The 23,815-nt window shown below is 38.3% G+C and overlaps 1 protein-coding gene across 1 annotated transcript in view; it reads right to left on the bottom strand.

Annotated features, from left to right (window-relative positions):
* Positions 1-23,815, bottom strand: part of LOC109553859 (zinc finger protein 33B-like) — an 88,301-nt gene that overhangs the window by 7,062 nt on the left and 57,424 nt on the right. Inside the window, 3 exon segments of the mRNA XM_070781878.1 lie at positions 1-733; positions 20,480-20,575; positions 21,235-21,379. The exon segment at positions 1-733 is cut by the window's left edge and continues 1,339 nt beyond it. Coding sequence (XP_070637979.1) covers positions 1-733; positions 20,480-20,575; positions 21,235-21,379 — 974 coding nt within the window.

Below are 23,815 nucleotides of genomic sequence, written 5' to 3'. Positions count from 1 at the left end.
TGCTTCTCTCCTTTTTGAGTTTTCTGAAGCTGTGAGAGGTAGAACTTCCTCCTGAAATTATTCCCACTTTCACCATATTCACAGTGTTTCAAATGTGCCCCATCATGTTTTAAAAGGGAGGACTTCAGACATAAGGATTTCCCACAATCACCAAATTCATAGTGATTTTCCTCTGAGGGAGCTGTCTGATGGAACAAGAAGGATGAGCTATCACAGAATCTTCTCCCATATTCATCATAGGCACAGTCATTCTCTTCAGTGATCTCTGTCTTGTATGTATTGAGTACTACCTTTTCATTGAAGGATTCTTGATGTATGTTATATTCGAAATTTTGCTCTAAAGTTTGAATCTTCTCAAGCTGAACAGAATCCTCTTTATGACTGACAATTTTTCCACTTTTAAAATATTCATTTTTTTCTCTAGTATGAGTTTTCTCATGTTTAATACTGAGTAGCAGTTTTCCACAGGCATTAAATTCATCAGTCTTTTTCCCTAAAGAGTTTTTCTTATCGATAACCAATTCTGAAATATAGTTGAAGCTCATTCCACATGAGACACACTGACAGAGTATTTTTCTGTAAGGAAAAGAATCTGTGTCCAATTCAAGTGACTTCCCTAGTACATTACCTTGTTCTTTAGTCAGCCTTTTGTTATTGATCAATACAACTTCCCATACATGTTTAGGCTGGTTTTCATGGCTCCTTTCTTTCATGTGATCAGTTTTCCAGACTTCTAGAAACAAGAAAAATTTATCTCACCATATGAAAATCAACACATTTCTTATGGAATGAGACCTACTTACAAATGCCCTACATTGCTGGTAGCTGATTTTGATTTGTTGTTTAGTCTCCAGGGATGAAGGTAAATGTAAGTATGTTGTTTTTTCTATTTCTAGAGTTTCAGGTGAAAAAACAAAAACAAGAAAAAAACAGCCCAGAATAGTTGAAAAGGAAGAGTAAACTGTTCTTAGAAAACATACATTTGGTTTTCAGACATTCCTCAGTATGTCTGAGGAGTAAGAGCAACTCTTTAAATCCGAACGTCTCCATGAATTCTCCAAAACACTTACGGATAAATATAAGGAGAGAAAATAAAATTACCAACAACACATTACTTGGGCACAACTACAGAATACTACTAACTTCAAATCACCATTAAGTAAGTAAATGAGTATTCAAATACAAAAGAATCTGAGATTAGAGTTTCAATTTTCATAGGTATGCAGAAAGTCAGTTGAAGACTGACTCTCTGCATATCACATATTACCTTGTGTTATAAATACATGTAAAAGATGAGACAGAGAACTTAGAGATGAATAAACGCATATATCACAGTAATCCAAGTCTATGCCCCAATCAGTAATGCTGAAGAAGCTGAAGTTGAACAGTTCTATGAAGACCTACATGACATTCTAGAACTAACAACCAAAAAGAGATGTCCTGTTCATTATAGGGGACTGGAATGCAAAAGTAGGAAGTCAAGACATTCCTGGAGTAACAGGCAAATTTGGCCTTGGAGTACAAAATGAAGCAGGGCAAAGGCTAACACAATTTTACCAAGGGAATGCACTGGTCACAGCAAACACCCTTTTCCAACAACACAAGAGAGGACTACACATGGACATCACCAGATGGTCAATACCAAATCAGACTGATTATATTCTTGGCAGCCAAATATGGAGAAGCTCTATACAGTCAGCAAAAGCAAGACTGGAAGGTGCCTGTGGATCAGATCATGAATGCCTTATTGCCAAATTTAGACTTAAATTGAAGAAAGTAGGGAAAACCACTAGACCATTCAGTTCAGTCGCTCAGTCGTGTCTGACTCTTTGTGACTCCATGAATTGCAGCACGCCAGGCCTCCCTGTCCATCACCAACTCCCGGAGTTCACTCAAAGTCATGTCCATTGAGTCAGTGATGCCATCCAGCCATCTCATCCTCTGTCGTCCCCTTCTCCTCCTGCCCCCAATCTCTCCCAGCGTCAAGAGTCTTTTCCAATGAGTCAACTCTTCGCATGAGGCAGCCAAAGTACTAGAGTTTCAGCTTTAGCATCATTCCTTCCAATGAACACCCAGGACTGATCTCCTTTAGAATGGACTGGTAGGATCTCCTTATAGTCCAAGGGAGTCTTCTCCAACACCACAGTTCAAAAGCATCAATTCTTTGGCACTCAGCTTTCTTCACAGTCCAACTCTCACATCCATACATGACCACAGGAAAAACCATAGCCTTGACTAGATGGACCTTTGTTGGCAAAGTAATGTCTCTGCTTTTCAATATGCTGTCTAGGTTGGTCATAACTTTACTTCCAAGGAGTAAGTGTCTTTTAATTTCATGGCTGCAATCACCATCTGCAGTGATTTTGGAGTCCCCAAATTAAAGTCTGACACTGTTTCCACTGTTTCCTCATCTATTTCCCATAAAGTGATGGGACCGGATGCCATGATCTTCGTTTTCTGAATGTTGAGCTTTAAGCCAACTTTTTCACTCTTCTTTCACTTTCATCAAGAGGCTTTTTAGTTCCTCTTCACTTTCTGTGATAAGGGTGGTGTCATCTGTATATCTGAGGTAATTGATATTTCTCCCAGCAATCCTGATTCCAGCTTGTGCTTCTTCCAGCCCAGCATTTCTCATGATGTACTCTGCATATAAGTTAAATAAGCAGGGTGACAATATACAGCCTTGATGTACTCCTTTTCCTATTAGGAACCAGTCTGTTGTTCCATGTCCAGTTCTGTTGCTTCCTAACCTGCATATAGGTTTCTCAAGAGGCAGGTCAGGTGGTCTGGTATTCCCATCTCTTTCAGAAATTTCCACAGTTTATTGTGACCATTCAGGTATGACCTAAATCAAATCCCATATGATTATACAGTGGAAGTGACAAATAGATTCAACGGATTAGATCTGATAGAGTGCCTGAAGAACTATGGATGGAGGTTAATGACATTGTACAGGAGGCAGGGATTAAGACCATCCCCAAGAAAAAGAAATGCAAAAAACAAAATGGCTGTCTGAGGAGGCCTTACAAATAGCTGATAAGAGAAGTGAAAGGCAAAGGAGAAAAAGAAAGGTATACACATTTGAATGTAGAATTCCAAAGAACAGCACAGAGAGACAAGAAAGCCTTCCTCAGTGATCAATGCAAAGAAACAGGGGAAAACAATAGAAAGAGAAAGACTAGAGATCTCTTCAAGAAAATCAGAGATACCAAGGGAACATTTCATGCAAAGATGAGCACAATAAAGGACAGAAATGGTATGGGCCTAATAGAAGCAGAATATATTAAGAAGAGGTGGCAAGGATACAAAGAAGAACTATATACAAAAAAAAGATAACGATGGTGTGATCACTCACTGAGGGCCTGATATCCTGGAGTGGAAAGTCAAGTGGGCCTTAGGAAGCATCATTATGAGCAAAGATAGTGCAGGTGATGGAATTCCAGATGAGCTATTTCAAATCCTAAAACATGATGCTGTGAAAGTGCTGCACTCAACATGCCAGCAAATTTGGAAAACTCAGGAATGGCCACAGGACTGGAAGAGATCAGTTTTCATTCCAAACCCAAAGAAAGGCAGTGCCAAAGAATTTTCAAACTGCTGCACAATTGCACTTATGTCACACACTAGCAAAATAATGCTCAAAATTCTCCAAGTCAGGCTTCAACAGTATGTGAACTGTGAACTTACAGATGTTGAAGCTGGATTTAGAAAAGGCAGAGGAGCCAGAGATTAAATTGCCAACATCTGTTGGATCATCGAAAAAGCAAGAGAGTTCCAGAAAAACATCTACTTCTACTTTATTGACTATGCCAAAGCATTTGACTGTGTGGATCACAACAAACTGTTGAAAATTCTTAAAAGAGATGGGAATACCAGACCACCTTACCTGCCTCCCGAGAAATGTGTATGCAGGTCAAGACGCAACAGTTAGAACTGGACATGGAAAAAAAGACTCATTCCAAGTCAGGAAAGGAATACGTCAAGGCTGTATATTGTCACCCACCCTGCTTATTTAACTTATATGCAGAATACATCATGAGAAATGCTGGACTGGAAGAAGCACAAGCTGGAATCAAGATTGCCGGGAGAAATATCAATAATCTCAGATATGCAAATGTTACCACACTTATGGCAGAAAGCAAAGAAGAACTAAAGAGCCTCTTGATGGAAGTGAAAGAGAAGAGTGAAAATGTTAGCTTAAAACTCAACATTCAGAAAACTAAGATCATGGCATCCAGTCCCATCACTTCATGGCAAACACATGGGGAAACAATGGAAATAGTGACAGCCTTTCTTTTCTTGGGCTCCAAAATCACTGCAGATGGTGAATGCAGCCATGAAATCAAAAGACGCTCACTTTTTGGAAGAAAAGCTATGACAAACCTAGACAGCATATTAAAAAACAGAGATATTACTCTGCCAACAAAAGTCCGTCTAGTCAAAAGTTATGGTTTTTCCAGCAGTCATGTATGGATGTGAGAGTTGGATCATAAAGAAACCTGAGCGTCAAAGATTTGATGATTTTGAACTGTGGTGTTGGAGAAGACTCTTGAGAATCCCTTCGACTGCAAGGAGATCAAACCAATTAGTTCTAACGGAAATCAGTACTGAATATTCACTAGAAGGACTGATGTTGAAGCTGAAACTCCAATGCTTTGGCCACCTGATGCAAAGCACTGACTCATTGGAAAAGACTCTGATGCTGGGAAAGATTGAAGGCTGGATGAGAGGGGACAAGAGAGGATGAGATGGTTGGATGGCATCACTGATTCAATCACATGAGTTTGAGCAAGCAAGCTTGGTGATGGACAGGGAAGCCTGGCGTTTTGCAGTCTATGGGGTTGCAAAGAGTTAGATGTGACTGAGTGACTGAACTGAACCACAAATAAAATTACTCCTAGAAAGAAAAAGTTCCATTGTCAGTGGGAAAATATTGAATGATATCTCAGTTCTGATAAAGGTCAGACTGCTAGGAAAGCCAAATGAACGGACCTGGAGTAATGAGCAACTAAGGAGGCAAGAACTGGTAAAAATGGTAAAAAAGACCAAATCACTTCAGGAGTTAAATTGCAAAGAATCTGATAAAGACTGAATTACTTCCCCCCTTCCAAATTCATATGTTGAAGTCTTAATCCCCAATGTGGCTGTACTTGGAGATAGAACTTTTTAGGAAGTAGTTAAGGTTAAATGAGTTCATAAGGGTAGAGCACAAATCCAGTGGAAATGTTATCCTTATTAGAAGAGGCAAGGACACCAGAGTTCACTTGCTCTTCATGGGTTGCAGAGAAAAGGCCATGTGAGGACAGTGAAAAGGTGCTGTCTGCAAGCTGAGGAAAGAGACCTCACCAGAAACGAATGCTGCTGGCACCTTTATCTTGAACAACTAGCCTCCAGTACTGTGAGAAAATGCATTTCTGCTCTATAAGCCGCCCAGTATATGGTGTTTTGTTAGAACAGCCCAAGCATACTAATAGACCAAAGAGAAAACAGACTTGAGTGAAAATTTCATAAATGGCAACAAAAAAGGCATTAAAACAGCAAGAGCAATAACCAAAGACTAAAAAAAAAAAAGGAAAACGGAATGAGTAAACTCTGGATTTAAAAAGACAGTCTGCCTGCTGGTGGGAATATAAGTTGGTGCAGACATTACAGAAAACAGTTAAGGTTTCTCAAAAAGCTAAAAATAGAGCTGCCATATAAATCAGCAATCCCACTGCTGGGCATATATCCAGACAAAACTGTAATTCAAAAAGATACATGCACTGCTGTGCTCACAGCAGTGCTAAGACATGGAAACAACCTAATGTTCATCAACTGATGAATGGATAGAGAAGATGTGGTATATATACATGATGGGATACTACTCAACCATAAAAAAGAATGAAATCGTGCAATTTGCAGCAACATGGATGGACCTAGAGATTATCACACTAAGTGAAGTAAGTCAGACACAGAAAGACAAATAGCACACAATATCACCTATATGTGGAATCTAATATATAATGCAAATGAACTTAATTACAAAAGAGACTCACAGACGTAGAGAACAGACTTCTGGTTGCCAAGGGTGAGGGAGAGTGGGCAGGGATGAAGTGGGAGTTTGTGGTTAGCAGGTGCAAACTATTATATATAGAATGGGTAACAACAAGGTCCTACTATACAGCAGCTGCTGCTGCTGCTAAGTCGCTTCAGTCATGTCCGACTCTGTGCGACCCCACAGACAGCAGCCCACCAGGCTCCCCCGTCCCTGGGATTCTCCAGGCAAGAACACTGGAGTGGGTTGCCATTTCCTTCTCCAATGCATGCAAGTGAAAAGTGACAGTGAAGTCGCTCAGTCATGTCCGACTTTTCGTGACCCCATGGACTGCAGCCTACCAGGCTCCTCCGCCCATGGGATTTTCCAGGCAAGGGTACTGGAGTGGGGTGCCATCGCCTTCTCCGACTACAGCAGAGGGAACTATATTCAATATTCTGTGATAAACCATAATGGAAAAGAGTATTAAAAAATGTTTATACACATAACTGAATCACTTTGCTGTACAGTAACAATTAATATAACACTGTAAATTAACTATACTTTAATGTAAAAATAAATTTAAAAATACAGAAAAGCAAATGGAAAAAAATAAACTTGTAATTTCACCACCCAGAAAAGTAGTAGGAGCAAAAATATAATAAATAAAATTAAAACAAAATTGTATGTATGATTATAGTCTTTAAAGAGAAAGAATAGAAAATAATGGGATAAATCTAAAATTGAAAACTATAATCTAAGAAAAGGTTTCCCTAGTGGCTCAGTCGGTAAAGAATCTGTCTGCAATGTGGGAGGACCTGGGTTCGATCCCTCAGTTGGGAAGATAACTTAGAGGAGGGCATGGCAGCCCACTCCAGTATTCTTGCCTGGAGAATCCCCATGGACAGAGGAACCTGGCAAGCTGCAGTCCATGGGGTCGCAAAGAGTCGGACACAACTGAGTGACTAAGCATACACACAGCACAATCTAAGAAAACCATCCAAAGATAAAAGACCTAATCCACATATTCAAAAGAACCACGATGAACTTGGAACGACTGAGCTGGAAAAGTCCTCTCTAAGACATACGTTAATAAAACTACTAAAAGGAAGTTAGTAGTAGTTAGACAAAAAGACTTATGTCTCAACAAAAACTAACATGGAGGTTTGGCCATAGACTTTGTCACCAGTAAACAAAGCAAAGCTCAGTGGAGCGTCATATTTTAGAAAAGAAAGTGGGTTTTATCATTTATTTATATTCCTTTAAGTAGCAAGGCTATGTAAAAAGGTTTAGATAGTCACAAAGTTAGCTAACAGTGTAATCACGAAACCTTCTAGAAGCGCAGAAACTTAGAGCAACCAAGATCTTTAAGGAAACACTGGGAGAAAAATAGAACAGTGAATACATTTAACTGTAGATCTAAGACCAAAATAAAGATGAAAACAAGAACAGAAGAATAATATATAAATGTTATATATTCTAATGAAGCAGAAATAATGTAGTAACTGCAGGAAACAGGAGAGAAAAAAGCAGGAAATAAGAATAAACTCACCAACAGCCATGTAAATAATGAAGACTTCCAGATGTTGAAGCTGGATTTAGAAGAGGCAGAGGAACCAGAGATCAAATTGCCAACATCTGCTGGATGATAGAAAAAGCAAGAGAATTCCAGAAAAATATCTATTTCTGCTTCATTGACTATGCTAAAGCCTTTGACTGTGTGGATCACAACCAACTGTGGAAAATTCTTAGGGAATACCAGACCATCTCACCTGCTTCCTGAGAAATCTGTATGCAGGTCAAGAAGCAACAGTTAGAACCAGACGTGGAACAACGGACTGGTTCCAAATTGGGAAAGGAGTACATCAAGACTGTATGTTGTCACCCTGCTTATTTAACTTATATGCAGAGTACATCACGCAAAACGCCAGGCTGGATGAAGCACAAGCTGGAAACAACACTGCTGGGAGAAGTATCAATAAGCTCAGATATGCTCAGACATACCACCTTAATGGCAGAAAGTGAAGAAAAACTAAAGAGCTTCTTGATGAAGGTAAAAGAGAGTGAAAAAGCTGGCTTAAACCTCAACATTCATGAAACTAAGATCACGGCATCTGGTCCAATTACTTCATGGCAAATAGATGGGGAAACAATGGAAACAGTGACAGACTTTCTTTTCTTGGGATCCAAAAATCACTGCAGATTGTGGCTGCAGCCATGAAATTAAAAGATGTTTCATCCTTAGAAGAAAAGCTATGACAAACCTAGAGTGTATTAAAAAGCAGAGACGTTACTTTGCCAACAAAGGTCTGTATAGTCAAAGCTATGGTTTTTCCAGTCGTCATGTATGGATGTGACAGTGGGACCATAAAGAAGGCTGAGCACCAAAGAATTGATGCTTCTGAACTATGGTTTTGGAGAAGACTTTTGAGAGTCCCTTGGACTGCAAGGAGATCAAACCTGTCAATTCTAAAGTAAATCAACTCTGAATATTCATTGGAGCGACTGATGCTAAAGCTGAAGCTCTGATACTTTGGCCACCTGATGTGAAGAGCCGACTCACTAGAAAAGACCTTAATGCTAGGAAAGATGGAAGACAGCAGGAGAAGGGGACAACAAAGGGATGAGATGGTTAGACAGCATCACTGTCTCAATGGACATGAGCTTGACCAAGTTCCAGGAGATGGTGAAGGACAGGGAAGCCTGACATGCTGCAGTCCATGGGGTTGCAAGTTGTGGAACACGACTGAGCGACTGAACAACAAAATTTTATTAAGATATGTCTTAAGACCATTCTAGGTATGTTTTCCCAGGTTTCTAGTGGTCTCTTTGAATATGTGAAATAGGTCTTCTTTTATTTTTGCAGTTTTCTTAGCTCAGAAGTTAAAGAAAGACAAAAATTGAACAAATTAAGTCAAAAGGCTGGTTCTTTGAAAAAATTCACAAAAAAGGCAAATCACTGACTAATCTAATCAACAAGTGGGAGAAATAGCAACTACACAAAATAAGAAATGATACGGGAGAAGCAATCATTGAAACAAAGTGTATTATCTTAAAAGGCTATTTTTGCACAACTTGCTACAAATACATTTGGAAGAGAATAAATAATTTCTTGGGAAAGTACAACTTATCAAAATATACCCTGGTAGAGACAGAAAATATAAACGGAAAAATTTCCACATAAGCTACAGAAAATAGCAAGTTTGTCTAAGCAGTAGAATGAGCACCTCTAAAATTTTGATCTAGATTCACGAATTGTTGAAGTTTTGCAGCCATGCTTTATCTTTCTCTATATAAAGACTTCTTAACCATTAACTATTTTAAATTCAAATATCATGACCCATTACTCCAAATAACGTCAGCATTCTGTCTTCTAAGAATAAAATATGGTCACACTCAAGGAAATTATACCCTGATAATATATGTTATACAGGCCATTCAAGAAGAGCAGCATCTCTGAAAATATTACGTGCTTTTCACCTATATAAATCCCTTCCTTTCACCTATATAAATCCCTGTAAAATTCTCCAAAGGCAAAGTGTTTAATGAAAGAGGTTTAATCAAAAATTTTTCTTTAAAAAATCTCCGTACATTCTGAAATTTACCAATATGTTTCTTTGACTTGTTTTTTCACTGTTTCCTAAATTCATCCACACTGTTGTACATAGATATATGTCAAAAAGACCACTGTGAAAATACACTGTAATTTACATACTGGTTCCCCTATCTTATGGATAGTCTGGTTGACTATCTAGTTTTTCTATTATTATGAACAATATAGACATTCCTCTATACATCTGGTGACTACTTGCAAGTGTCTCTAAAGCAGTGCTACTCAAAAGTTGAGAGTTTCATATCAATGCCAGTCAATATGATGTATGTAACAAGTAGGTGATAAGATAAATACACAGAAGGCAACCATTTAGAAACTTTCACATCAATCTCAAAGAATTTTAGTGAGATAGACATGAAGAGTCAACTGAATACACTCAAACTATATAGTTTGATACATTCTGACACAATAATATATACTAATAGATTTATTTCTGGGTTCTGTATTTTGGTCGACGTCTCTATGTGTCCTTGAGGCTAACACCACACTGTCTTGTTCACCATAACTTTATAGGAACTCTTGAAATCAGGCAGTTGTTACCCTACAAGTTAGCTTTTATTTTTCAAAGCTGTTATTCTAGCTCCTCTGAACTTCTACATGAAGTTAGGAATCAGCTAGTCAATTACTCTAAGAAAGCCTGTTGGGACTTGGATTGGAGTTGTTCTGAATCTACACATCTTTTTAATGAGAAAAATCTTAATGATATTGAGCACTTGGATAATGACCATGTATAAAAGTATATATATCAAGACATGAAGCTATCTCTCTCCATTTATTTAGGTATTAAATTGCCCTCTGCAATGGTCTATAATGTTCAGTGAGCTCTTTCACATCTTTGCTAGATAGGTCAGCAAAAAAATATTGTTCGTGCTATTGCAAATAAAACTTGATTTTTGTACGCTGACTTTTATCTTGCAACCTACATGCACTTAAAAGTTCTAGCCATTTTTTTAAATGATTCTACATAATTATCTTTTTGTGAATAGACAGTTCTACTTCTTTTTCCACTACTACCTTCTTTTCTTTTTCTTCCCTGATTATACTGGCCAGATTACATTATGTTACTGAGTATGAGTGGACTACCTGTCTTGTTCCTGATATTGTTTAGGAAGTTATTCAGTTTTAAAATATTAAGTACAACATTAGCTGATTTTCAATAACAGGCCTTTTGTCTTATTTTCACTTGAGAGTCTTAATCTGGAATGAAAGCTGAATTTTGTCAAATGTTTTTCCTGTATCTACTGAAATCATCATACAAGCTTTTAATTTTTTTTAATGTAAATTTCCACGTTACTCTTCCCATACATCTCACCCACTCCTCCCCTCTCCCCATGTCCATAAGTCTATTCTCTATGTCTGTTTCTCCACTGTTGCCCTGTAAATAAATTCTTCAGTACCATTTTTCTAGATTCCATATATATGTGTTAGAATACAGTATTTATGTTTCTCTTTCTGACTCACTTCACTCTGTAAAATAGGTTCTAGGTTCATCCACCTCATTGGAACTGACTCAAATATGTTCCTTTTTATGGCTGAATAACATTCCATTGTGTATATATACCACTACTTCTTTCTTCTTTATCCATTCATCTGTCAGTGGACATCTAGGCTGCTTCCATGTTCTAGCTATTGTAAATAATGCTGCAGTGAACAATGGGATACACGTGTCTCTTTCAATTTTGCTTTCCTCAGGGTATATGCCTAGGATTGGGATTGTGGGTCATATGGTGGTTTTATTCCTAGTTTTTTAAGCAATCTCCATAATGTCTTCCACAGTGGCTGTATCAATTTACATTCCCACCAACAGTGCAAGAGGGTTCCCTTTTCTTCACACCCTCTCCAACATTTATTCTTTGTAGACTTTTTGATGAGGGCCATTCTGAATGGTGTGAAGTGACTGTAGTTTTGATTTGCATTTCTCTAATAATGCTATATACAGGTCAGGAAGCAACAGTTAGAACTGGACATGGAACAACAGACTGGTTCCTAATAGGAAAAGGAGTACATGAAAGCTGCATATTGTCACCCTGCTTCTTTAACTTATATGCAGAGTACATCATGAGAAACGCTGTGCTGGAAGAAGCACAAGCTAGAACCAAGATTGCCAGGAGAAATATCAATAACCTCAGATATGCAGATGACACTACCCTTATGGCAGAAAGTGAAGAGGAACTAAAAAGCCTCTTGATGAAAGTGAAAGAGGAGAGTGAAAAAGTTGGCTTAAAGCTCAACATTCAGAAAACGAAGATCATGGCATCTGGTCCCATTACTTCATGGGAAATAGATGGGGAAACAGTGGAAACAGTGTCAGACTATTTTTGGGGGCATCAAAATCACTGCAGATGGTAATTGCCGCCATGAAATTAAAAGACGCTTACTTCTTAGAAGGAAAGTTATGACCAACCTAGACAGCATATTCAAAAGCAGAGACATTGCTTTGCCAAAAAGGTCTGTCTAGTCAAGGCTATGGTTTTTCCAGTGGTTATTTATGGATGTGAGAGTTGGACTGTGAAGAAAGCTGAGTGCCGAAGAATTGATGCTTTTGAACTGTGGTGTTGGAGAGACTCTTGAGAGTCCCTTGGACTGCAAAGAGATCCAACAAGTCCATTCTAAAGGAGATCAGTCCTGGATGTTCTTTGGAAGGAATGATGCTAAAACTGAAACTCCAGTACTTTGGCCACCTCATGCGAAGAGTTGACTCATTGGAAAAGCCTATGATGTTGGGAGGGATTGGGGGCAGGAGGAGAAGGGAACGAAAGAGGATGAGATGGCTGGATGGCATCACTGACTCGATGGACGTGAGTTTGAGTGAACTCTGGGAGTTGGTGATGAACAGGGAGGCCTGGTGTGCTGCAATTCATGGGGTCGCAAAAAGTTGGACAGGACTGAGTGACTGAACTGAACTGAATAATGCGTGATGTTAAGCATTTTTTCATGTGTTTGTTAGCCATCTATATCTCTTCTTTGGAGAAATGTCTGTTTAGCTCTTTTTCCCACTTTTTTTATTGGGTTATTTGTTTTTCTGGTACTGAGTTAGTTATATGAGCTGCTGGTATATTTTGGAAATTAATTCTTTGTCAGTTGTTTCATTTGCTATTATTTTCTCCCATTCTTGAGGGCTGTCTTCTCAACTTGCTTATAGTTTCCTTTGTTGTGCAAAAGTTTTTAAGTTTAATCAGGTCCCACTTATCTATTTTTGTTTTTATTTCCATTACTCTAGGAGGTAGGTCATTAAGGATCTTGTTTTGATTTACGTCATCAAGTGGTCTGCCTATGATTTCCTCTAAGAGTTTTATAGTTTCTGAAAAAAAAAAAAGAGTTTTATAGTTTCTGGTCTTATATTTAGGTCTTTAATCCATTTTATCTTTGAGTATGGTGTTAGGAAGTGTTCTAATTTCATTCTTTTAGATGTAGCTGTCCAGTATTCCCAGCACCATTTATTGAAGAGGCAGTCTTTGCGCCAATGTATATTCTTGCCTCCTTTGTCAAAAATAAGGTACCCATAGGTGCATGGGTTTATTTCTGGGCTTTCTATCTTGTTCTATTGGTTCATATTTCTCTTTTTGTACCAGTACCATACTGTCTTGATGACTTCTTCCAGCTCCATCCTTCTTTCTCAAGACTGCTTTGCTATTCGAGGTCTTTTGTGTTTCCATATGAATTGTGAATTTTTTTGTTCTAGTTCTGTGAAATATGCCATTGGTAATTTGATAGGGATTGCATTACATCTATAGATTGCATTTGGTAGTATAGTCATTTTCACAATATTGATTTTTCCTACCCAGGAACATGGAATATCACTCCATCTGTTTAAGTCATCTTTGATTTCTTTCATTAGTGTCTTATAATTTTCTGTGTACAGTTCTTTCATCTCCTTAGGTAAGTTTATTCCTAGATATTTAATTCTTTTTGATGCAATGGTGAATGGGATTGATCCCTTAATTGCTCTTTCTGACTTTTCACTGTTAGTATATAGAAATGCAAGTGATTTCTGTGTATTGATTTTGTATCCTGCAACTTTGTTAAATTCACTGATTAGCTCTAGTAATTTTCTGATACTATGTTTAGGGTTTTCTATGTACAGTATCATGCCATCTGCAAAGAGTGAGAGCTTTACTTCTTCTTTTCTGATCTGGATTCCTTTTATTTCTTTTTCTTCTCTGATTGCTTTAGCTAGGAGTTCCAGAACTATGTTGAATGATAGTGGTGAAAGTGGACACCCTTGTCTTGTTTCTGATGTTAGGGGGAATATTTTCAGTTTTTCACCATTGAGAATAATGTTTGCTGTAGGCTTATTTTATATATATATATATATATATAAAATAAGCCTACAGCAAATATTATATATATATATATGGCTTCCCTGGTGGCTCATTTTCACCATTGAGAATAATGTTTGCTGTAGGCTTATATATGGCTTCCCTGGTGGCTCAGAGGTTAAAGCCTCTGCCTGGAATGTGGGAGACCTGGATTCAATCCCTGGGTCAGGAAGATCCCCTGGAGAAGGAAATGGCAACCCACTCCAGTACTCTTGCCTGGAGAATCCCATGGAGAGAGGAGCCTGGTAGGCTACAGTCCATGGGGTCGCAAAGAGTTGGACACGACTGAGCGACTTCACTTTCACTTTATTATATATATGGGCTTCACCTGTGGCTCAGCTGGTAAAGAATCCACCTGCAATGAGGGAGACCTGGGTTTGATCCCTGGGTTGGGATCTAGAGCCCCTGGAGAAGGGAAAGGCTACCCACTCCAGTATTCTGGCCTGGAGAATTCCATGGACTGTATAGTCCATGAGTCGCAAAGAGTCAGACACAACTGAGCGACTTTCAGTTTCACTTTCACTATCACATATATGGCCTTTACTATGTTGAGGTAGGTTCCTTCAATGCCCATTTTTTGAAGAGTTTTAATCATAAATAGGTGCTGAATTTTGTCAAAGGTTTTTTGTGCATCTATTGAGATGATCATATGGATTTTATCTTTCAATTTGTTCATATGGTATATCACACTGATTGATTTTTGTACATTGAAGAATCCTTGCATCCCTGGAATAAAGTCAACTTGATCATGGAATATGAGCTTTTTGATGTGTTGCTGAATTTTGTTTGCTAAAATTTTGTTGAGGATTTTTACATCTATGTTCATCAGTGATATTGGCCTGTAGTTTTCTTTTTTGTGTTGTGTTTGTCTGGTTTTGGAATCAGGGTGATGGTGGCCTCGTACAATGAGTTTGGAGGTGTTCCTCTGCAACTGTTTGAGAGTTTTAGAAGGACAGGCATTAGCTCTTCTCTAAATGTTTTATAGAATTCTCCTGTGAAACCATCTGCTCCTGGGCTTTTGTTTTTTGGGAGATGTTTGATGACAGCTTCAATTTCAGTGCTTGTAATTGGGTTGTTCATAATTTCTATTTTTTCCTGGTTCAGTCTTGGAAGACTGAACTTTCTTAAGAATCTGTCCATTTCTTCCAGGCTATCCATTTTATTTGCCATATAATTGTTCATAATAATCTTTTATAATCCTTTGTATTTCTGCATTGTCTGTTGTAACCTCTCCTTTTTCATTTCTAATTTTGTTGATTTGATTCTTCTCTTTTTTCTTAATGAGCCTGGCTAAGGATTTGTCAATTTTGTTTATCTTATCAAAGAACCAGCTTTTAGTTTTATTCATCATTACTGCTGCTTTTTTCATTTATTTCTGCTTGAATCTTTATGATTTCATCCCTTCTACTAATTTTGGGGTTTTCTTCTTCTTCTTTTTCCAGTTGCTTTAGGTGTAATGTTAGGTTGTCTATTTGATGTTTTTCTTGTTTCTTGAGGTAGGATTGTATTGCTATAAACTTCCCTCTTAGAACTGCTTTTGCTGCATCCCGTAGGTTTTGAGTTGTTGTGTTTTCATTGTCATTTGTTTCTAGAAATCTTTTGATTTCCCTTTTGATTTCTTCAGTAAACTTGTTTTAGAAACATGTTGTTTAATCTCCACGTGTTTGTGTTTCTTACAGTTTTTTCTTGCAATTGATATCTAGTCTCATAGTGTTGTGTTCAAAGAAGACTCTTGATATAATTTCAATTTTCTTAAATTTACTGAGGTTTGATTCGTGACCCAAGATGTGGTCTATCCTGGAGAATGTTCCATGTGCACTTGAGAAGGTGTATTCTTCTGCATTTGGATGGAATGTCCTGAATAGATCAATGAGGTCCATCTCATCTAATGTATCATTTAAGACTTGTGTTTATTAATATTATGTTTTGGTTTTGAGTGGGGTGTTAAAGTCTCCTACTATTATTTTGTTACTGTCAGTTTCTCCTTTTATGTCTGTTAGTGTTTTTCTTACGTATTGAGGTGTTCCTATGTTGGGTGCATAGATATTTACAATTGTTATGTCTTCTTCTTGGACTGATCCCTTGATCATTATGTAGTGTTCTTATCTCTTGTAAACTTCTTTAAGGTCTATTTTGTCTGATATGAGAACTGCTACTCCACCTTTCTTTTGCTTCCCATTTGCATGGAATATATTTTTCCAGCCTCTCACCTTCAGTGTATATGTGTCTTGAGGTCCGAAGTGGGTTTCCTCTAGACAGCATACATATGGGTCTTCTTTTTGTATACATTCAGCCAGTCTACGTCTTTTCGTGGGAGCATTTAATCCATTTACATTTAAAGTAATTATTGATATATATGTTCCTATTGCCACTTTCTAATTGTTTGGGGTTGATTTTGTAGATCTTTTTTCTCCTGTTGTATTTCTTGACTATATAAGTCTGTTTAACATTTGCTGTAAAGCTGGTTTGGTGGTACTGAATTCTCTTTTGCTTTTCTGAAAAGCTTTTTATTTCTGCATCAATTGTGAATGAAGTCTTTGCTGGGTATAGTAATCTTGGTTGTAGATTTTTCCCTTTCAGTACTTTAAATATATCCTGCCATTCCCTTCTGGCCTGAAGAGTTTCTGCTGAAAGATCAGCTGTTAAGTGTATGGGGTTGCCCTTTTATGTTACTTGTTGCTTCTCCCTTGCTGCTTTTAATATTCTTCATGTTTAGTCTTTGTTAGTTTGATTAGTATATGTCTTGGCGTGTTTCTCCCTGCGTTTATCCTGTATGGGACTCTCTGTGCCTCTTGGAGTTGACTATTTCCTTTTCCATGTTGGGGAAATTTTCAACTATAATCTTCAAAAAATTTCCCATACCCTTGACCCCTATAATTCAAATATTGGTGCATTTGATAGGTCCCAGCAATGGCACCCCACTCCAATACTCTTGCCGGGAAAATCCCATGGACAGAGGAGCCTGGTAGGCTGCAGTCCATGGGGTCGCTAAGGGTCGGACATGACTGAGCAACTTCACTTTCACTATCCTGCATTGGAGAAGGCAATGGCAACCCACTCCAGTGTTCTTGCCTGGAGAATTCCAGGGACGGGGGAGCCTGGTGGGCTGCCGTCTATGGGGTTGGTTGCACAGAGTTGGACATGACTGAAGCAACTTAGCAGCAGCAGCAGAGGTCTCTGAGACTGTCCTCAGCTCTTTTCATTCTTTTTTACTTTATTCTGCTCTTCATAAGTTATTTCTACTATTTTATCTTCCAGCTCACTGATTCATTCTTCTGCTTCAGGTATTCTGCTATTGATTCCTTCTAGGATACTTTTAATTTCAGTAATTGTGTTGTTTGTCTCTGCATGTTTATTCTTTAATTCTTCTAGGTCTTTGTTAATTGATTCTTTTAATTTCTCCATTTTGTTTTCAAGGTTTTCTATCATTTTTACTATCATTATTCTGAATTCTTTTTCAGGTAGTTTGCCTGTTTTATCTTCCTTTATTTGGACTTCATTTGTGTAGTATTTCTCTGCCTTTTCATTATTTTTTTTTAACTTATTGTGTTTGAGGTCTTCTTTTCCCAGGCTTCAAGGTTGAATTCTTTCTTCCTTTTGGTTTCTGCCCTCCTAAGGTTGGTCCAGTGGTTTGTGTAAGCTAGGGTGAGATCTGTGCTGAGTTTTTGTTTGTTTTTCCTCTGATGGGCAAGGCTGAGTGAGGTGGTAATCCTGTCTGCTGATGACTGGGTTTGTATTTTTGTTTTGTTTGTTGTTTACATGAGGTGTCTTGCACAGGGTGCTACTGGTGGTTGGGTGATGCTGGGTCTGGTATTAAAGTGGTTTCCTTCCTGTGAGCTCTTACTATTTGATACTCCCTAGGGTTAGTTCCCTGGTAATCTAGGGTCTTGGGAGTCAGCTCCCACTCCAAAGGCTCAGGGCTTGATCTTTATTGATCCACAAATAATGGACACTTGAAAATGTATGCTCCCATTTTGTTATGGCTCCCAGATGATGTCAGGCTCTGTACAACAGAATTCTCCAAGTAAAAGTCTTGCTTGGCCAATAGGAAGTAAACAATCAAAAAATAGAGATCAGCTGAGTTCTGCCTCACCTGAGCTTCAGGATAAACAGCAAATACAGTACAATAGTCCTATGGTCTCTTTGATAAGCTTTCCTATCTTCAACAAGTATCTGGAAATTTTAGGATACAGTGAAGGCAGTGCTCAGATGAATATTTACAGCTATAAACACCTGTGGCGCAGGAGGGCTCCCCAGCTCCTACTCCCTGAATCCTCTCCTCCTCCTCCCCTCCTCTTTATCTCTCCCTCAGTCTCTGCCGGGCACACATGGTGCCAGTTGGGCCTGACCCGACCAGAAAGAGAACAGGGTGGGAGGTGGTGGTGGCAGCAGTGACTGGTGACCAAAATCGAGATCGCTTCCATAATTTCTCTTTTTGATAGCCTATTGTTAGTGTATAGACATGCAACAGATTTCTGTATGTTAATTTTGTATCCTGCAATTTTACCAAATTCATTGACGAGCTCTAATAGCTTTTTGGCAGCACCTTTAGAAGTTTCTATGTATAGTATTATGTCATCTGCAAACAATGATAGTTTTGCTTCTTCCTTTGCAGTTTATATTCTTTGTATTTCTTTTTCTTTTGTGTGTGTGTGTGTGTGTGTTTGTATTTCTTTTTCTTTTGTCTGACTGCTATGACTAGCACTTCTAATACTATGTTGAATAAAAGTGGTGAGAGAGTGAGCATTCCTGTCCTGTTCCTAACCTTAGAGGAAATGCTTTTAGTTTCTTACCACTGAATAATGATGTTAGCTGTTGCTTTATCATATATGACCCTCTATACACACTCTGCTAAGAGTTTTATTGTAAATGGATGTAGAATTTTGTCAAAAGCATTCTGCACCAAATGAAATAAACATATCTCTATAATGTTTTGCAACAGTTTGAGAAGGGTAAGTGTTAACTCTTCTCTAAACATTTTGTAGTATTCACCTGTGAAGTCATCTGGTCCTGGACTTTTGCTTTTTATGATTTAAAAAAAAATACTGATTCAATTTCATTACGGTAGGTACAAAATATTATCTGAAGTATTTGTTTTGAAATTATAAGACATACAAAGAAACAGGAAAATTCCACCTATACTGGGCAAACAGCCAACAATAGAAACTGTTTGTGAGAGGATCCAGATATGGGACTTAGCAGACCTTACAGCAGCTATTATAAATACATTCAAAAACTACCAAGCTTAAGGAAATAAATATTAGTATGAAGGCAGATCATCACATAGAGAGTAAGAATAAAGAGACAAATCAAAATTCTAGATTTGAAAATTATAATAACTGCAATAGAAATTCACTGGAAGGATTCAATAGTAGATTGATGCTTACAGGAAGAAGAATTAGTGAAAGTGAAGATAGCTCAACCAACAAAAGGCAATCTAAGGAACAGAGAGAGAAAAAATAAAGAATAAAGCCTCAAATAAATGAAGGATACCACTAAGTGCATTAACATTCATAATGGAAGTACCAGAAGGAAAGAAAAAAGACCAAGGAGCAAAAAAAGTATTCAATGAAATGATGGCAAACATTTGGCAAATGTAAAGAAAAACATTAATTTGCAAATTCAACAAGATGAACTCCAAGTGGGATAAACACAGAGATGCATCATAGCAAAACTATTTAAGAAACAAAGAAAAAACTTTAAAAGCAACAAGAGAAACACAACTATTAACATACAAGGAACTCCAATAAGATTAACACTTGACTTCTCATCTGAAACAACAGAGTCCAGGAGATGGGGTGACATATTCAATGTGCTGGGGGATAATGTGTTCTAGTTCTAACTTTTTAGCGGAACCTCCATACTGTTTTCCATAGTGGTTGAACCAATTTACATCTTAACCAATGGTGTACAAGGGTTCCCTTTTCTCCCCATCCTCGCCAACACATTATTATCTCTTATCTTCTTGATGCCAGCCATTCCAACTGGTGTGACGTGATATCTCACTGTGCTTTTGATTTGCATTTCCCTGATGATTAGTAATGTTATCTTTTCAGGTACCTGTGAGCATTAAAAATACTATTTCTATAACTCATTAATATGCATTATTTTTCCATTACTATACTCTCAGCTCTTAAGAGTACAGCAGGTACTCAAAAATTATTTGAGTCAAAAAAATGAGTGTATGAAAGAATAGCTAATAACAGCATGAATACAGAGCAATGGAGGTTGTAAGATGAGCAACTGAAACTGCTTTGAGAATCATAGAGTAACCAAGGAAAACAACAATAAAATGGGGTGGGCAAAAACTGGATTACTGGCAAATATAAGAATGATAAATATTCAAAAAGTGAATCAAAAGGAGAACATTTTTACTAAGAGTGGTATCTGGAGATTTCTAAGTTACTTCTAAGTATTAGGACCTCTAAAGCGATATTCGTTAAAAAAAAAAATTGAAAGTTGTCAACCTCTGGACTAATCAGAGGAAGATAATAAATTCCCTGGTGTTCACCTGTTCAATATACATTAACTCACCTGAGAAGCTTTGGTTTAGGAATTCTTCCTCCAATATCCATGGCTCTTCTCCTTGCTCCAGCCTGAAGATCACCTCTGGTTTGGTAATACAAAACCCTGTTAAAGTGAAATAATTTATGACGTGGGCCAGGTGGCCTAGATTTCAGGGCCTCTGAAAGAGGAGGAAGCTTCTAGAGCTGCTCAATGAAGGTGCCATTGAACATTTCACTGGAGAAGCAAACACAAATATCTTCCTGGTGCCCCAAAGTGACCTATAAACATTGAGTCTTTAATTCCAATCTTAAATATCATTAAACTTCACATGATGTCCATTAGCTTCTTAATTAAAAGCATTTTTTTGTTACAACTCTGTGGCCAAGGAAAGCCCTACAAAGAGGATCTGATTTAATACTCATATGCATGTATTATTACTTTATGCTTTAGTCTGTTTGGGCTGTTGTAACAGAATATCATAGACCAGGTGGCTTTAAAAACAGAAATTTACTTCTCACAGTCTGGAGGCTGGGAACTCGGAGATCAAGGTGCCAGCATGGTCAGAATCTGGTGCAGCCTCTCTTCCTGGTTTGCAGATCGCTACCATATTGCTGTGTCCTCACAAGGTGGAGAACACCAAAAGATCCCTTTTCTTCTACTATTTTTGTAAATGCATTAATCCCACCATGAGGATCTAATAATTCAATCTAAACATCCTTGAGGATTGGGGTTTAAAAGAATTTTTAAATGCCATTTAGAATTGCATAATAAACCAACCTTACCCACTGAGACAAGGTTCCTGTAGTTCTCCAGCATCACATCTCTATACAAGGACCTTTGAGTTGAGTCCAGGTGCTGCCACTCCTCCTGGGTGAAGCCCACAATCACATCCTTAAAGGATACTAATCCCTGGAATTTCTGTTCAATCTGAAATATTCAGAATTAAGATGACATGGAAAAGATGTATGGAAGCAAATCCCTACCATGATTATTGTTTACAGATTACTAAACTGGTTTGCAGAATGTTCCGTTTGCTTTATACTCTGGGAGAACAAGAGAAATCATAAAAGAAATATTCTGTAAACCAATTTGCATTAATTATTAATTCTCAAGTTTCCACAATGGATCTGGAACTATTCTAGTTCTTGTAAATATTAAGATTAGCAAATACCATCCTGTAGTCAAGAAGCATATAATCTGGTAAGAAAACATGCAGTTCAGTTCAGATAAGTCGCTCAGTTGTGTCCGACTCTTTGCGACCCATGAACCACAGCATGCCAGGCCTCCCTGTCCATCACCAACTGCCGGAATCTACCCAAATCCATGTCCATCGAGTCGGTGATGCCATCCAACCATCTCATCCTCTGTCATCCCCTTCTCCTACTCCCCTCAATCTTTCCCAGCATCAGGGCCTTTTCAAATGAGTCAGCTCTTCACATCAGATGGCCAAAGTATTGGAGTTTCATCTCCAACATCAGTCCTACCAATGAACATCCAGGACTGATCTCCTTTATGATGGACTGGTTGGATCTCCTTGCAGTCCAAAGGACTCTCAAGAGTCTTCTCCAACCCAACAATTCAAAAGCATCAATTCTTCAGTGCTCAGCTTTTTTTATAGTACAACTTTCACATCCATAAATGACCACTGGAAAAACCATAGCGTTGACTAGATGGGCCTTTGTTGGCAAAGTAATGTCTCTGCTTTTGAATATGCTATCTAGGTTGGTCATAACTTTCCTTCCAAGGAGTGTCTTTTAATTTCATGGCTGCAATCACCATCTGTAGTGATTTTGAAGCCCAGAAAAATAAAGTCACCCACTGTTTCCACTGTTTTTCCATCTAGTTGCCATGAACTGATGGGACCGGATGCCATGATCTTAGTTTTCTGAATGTTGAGCTTTAAGCCAACTTTTTCACTCTCCTCTTTCATCAAGTGGCTCTTTAGTTCTTCTTCACTTTCTGCCATAAGAATGGTGTCATCTGCATATCTGAGGTTCTTGATATTTCTCCCAGCAATCTTGATTCCAGCTTGTGCTTCTTCCAGCCCAGCATTTCTCATGATGTACTCTGCATATAAATTAAATAAGCAGGGTGATAATATACAGCCTTTACCTATTTGGAACCAGTCTGTTGTTCCATGTCTGGTTCTAACTATTGCTTCCTGACCTGCATACAGGTTTCTCAAGAGGCAGATCAGGTGGTCTGGTATTCCCATCTCTTTCAGAATTTTCCACAGTTTATTGTGATCCACACGGTCAAAGGCTTTGGCATAGTCAATAAAGCAGAAATAGATGTTTTACTGGAACTCTTGCTTTCTCGATGATCCAGCGGATGTTGGCAATTTGATCTCTGGTTCCTCTGCCTTTTCTAAAACCAGCTTGAACATCTGGAAGTTCATGGTTCACGTATTGCTGCAGCCTGGCTTGGAGAATTTTGAGCATTACTTTGCTAGAGCGTGAGATGAGTGCAATTGTGCGGTAGTTTGAGCATTTCTTGGCATTGCCTTTCTTTAGGTTTGGAATGAAAACTGACCTTTTTCAGTCCTGAGGCTATTGCTGAGTTTTCCAAATTTGCTGACATATTGAGTGCAGCACTTTCACAGCATCATCTTTCAGGATCTGAAATAGCTCAACTGGAATTCCATCACCTTCACTAGCTTTGTTCATAGTGATGCTTCCTAAGGCCCACTTGACTTCACATTCCAGGATGTATGGCTCTAGGTGAATGTGAGTGGTCACACCATTGTGATTATCCGGGTCATGAAGATCTTTTTTGTACAGTTATTCTGTGTATTCTTGCCACCTCTTCTTAATATCTTCTGCTTCTGTGAGGTCCATACCATTTTTTTCCTTTACTACCTGGCATGCTGCAATTCACGGGGTTGCAAAGAGTCGGACACAACTGAGCGACTGAACTGAACTGAAGCCCATCTTTGCATGAAATGTTCCGTTGGTATCTCTAATTTTCTTGAAGAGATCTCTAGTCTTTCCCATTCTATTGTTTGCCTCTATTTCTTTGGATTGATCGCTGAGGAAGGCTTTCTTATCTCTCCTTGCTGTTCTTTGGAACTCTGCATTCAAATGGGTATATCTTTCCTTTTCTGCTTTGCTTTTCACTTCTCTTCTTTTCACAGCTATTTCCAAGGCCTCCTCAGACAGCCATTTTGCTTTTTTGCATTTCTTTTTCTTGGGGATGGTCTTGATTTCTGTCTCCTGTACAATGTCACGAACCTCCGTCCATAGTTCATCAGGCACTCTATCAGATCTAGTCTCTTCAGTCTATTTCTCACTTCCACTGTATAGTCATAAGGGATTTGATTTAGGTCATACCTCAATGGTCTAGTGGTTTTCTCCACTTTCTTCA

This window comes from Bos indicus, chromosome 28 (genome assembly GCF_029378745.1).
Source record: "Bos indicus isolate NIAB-ARS_2022 breed Sahiwal x Tharparkar chromosome 28, NIAB-ARS_B.indTharparkar_mat_pri_1.0, whole genome shotgun sequence".
Classification (NCBI taxonomy): Eukaryota; Metazoa; Chordata; class Mammalia; order Artiodactyla; family Bovidae; genus Bos; species Bos indicus.
Note: the sequence above shows the minus strand (reverse complement) of the source record. Positions and strands in the feature narration are given on the sequence as shown.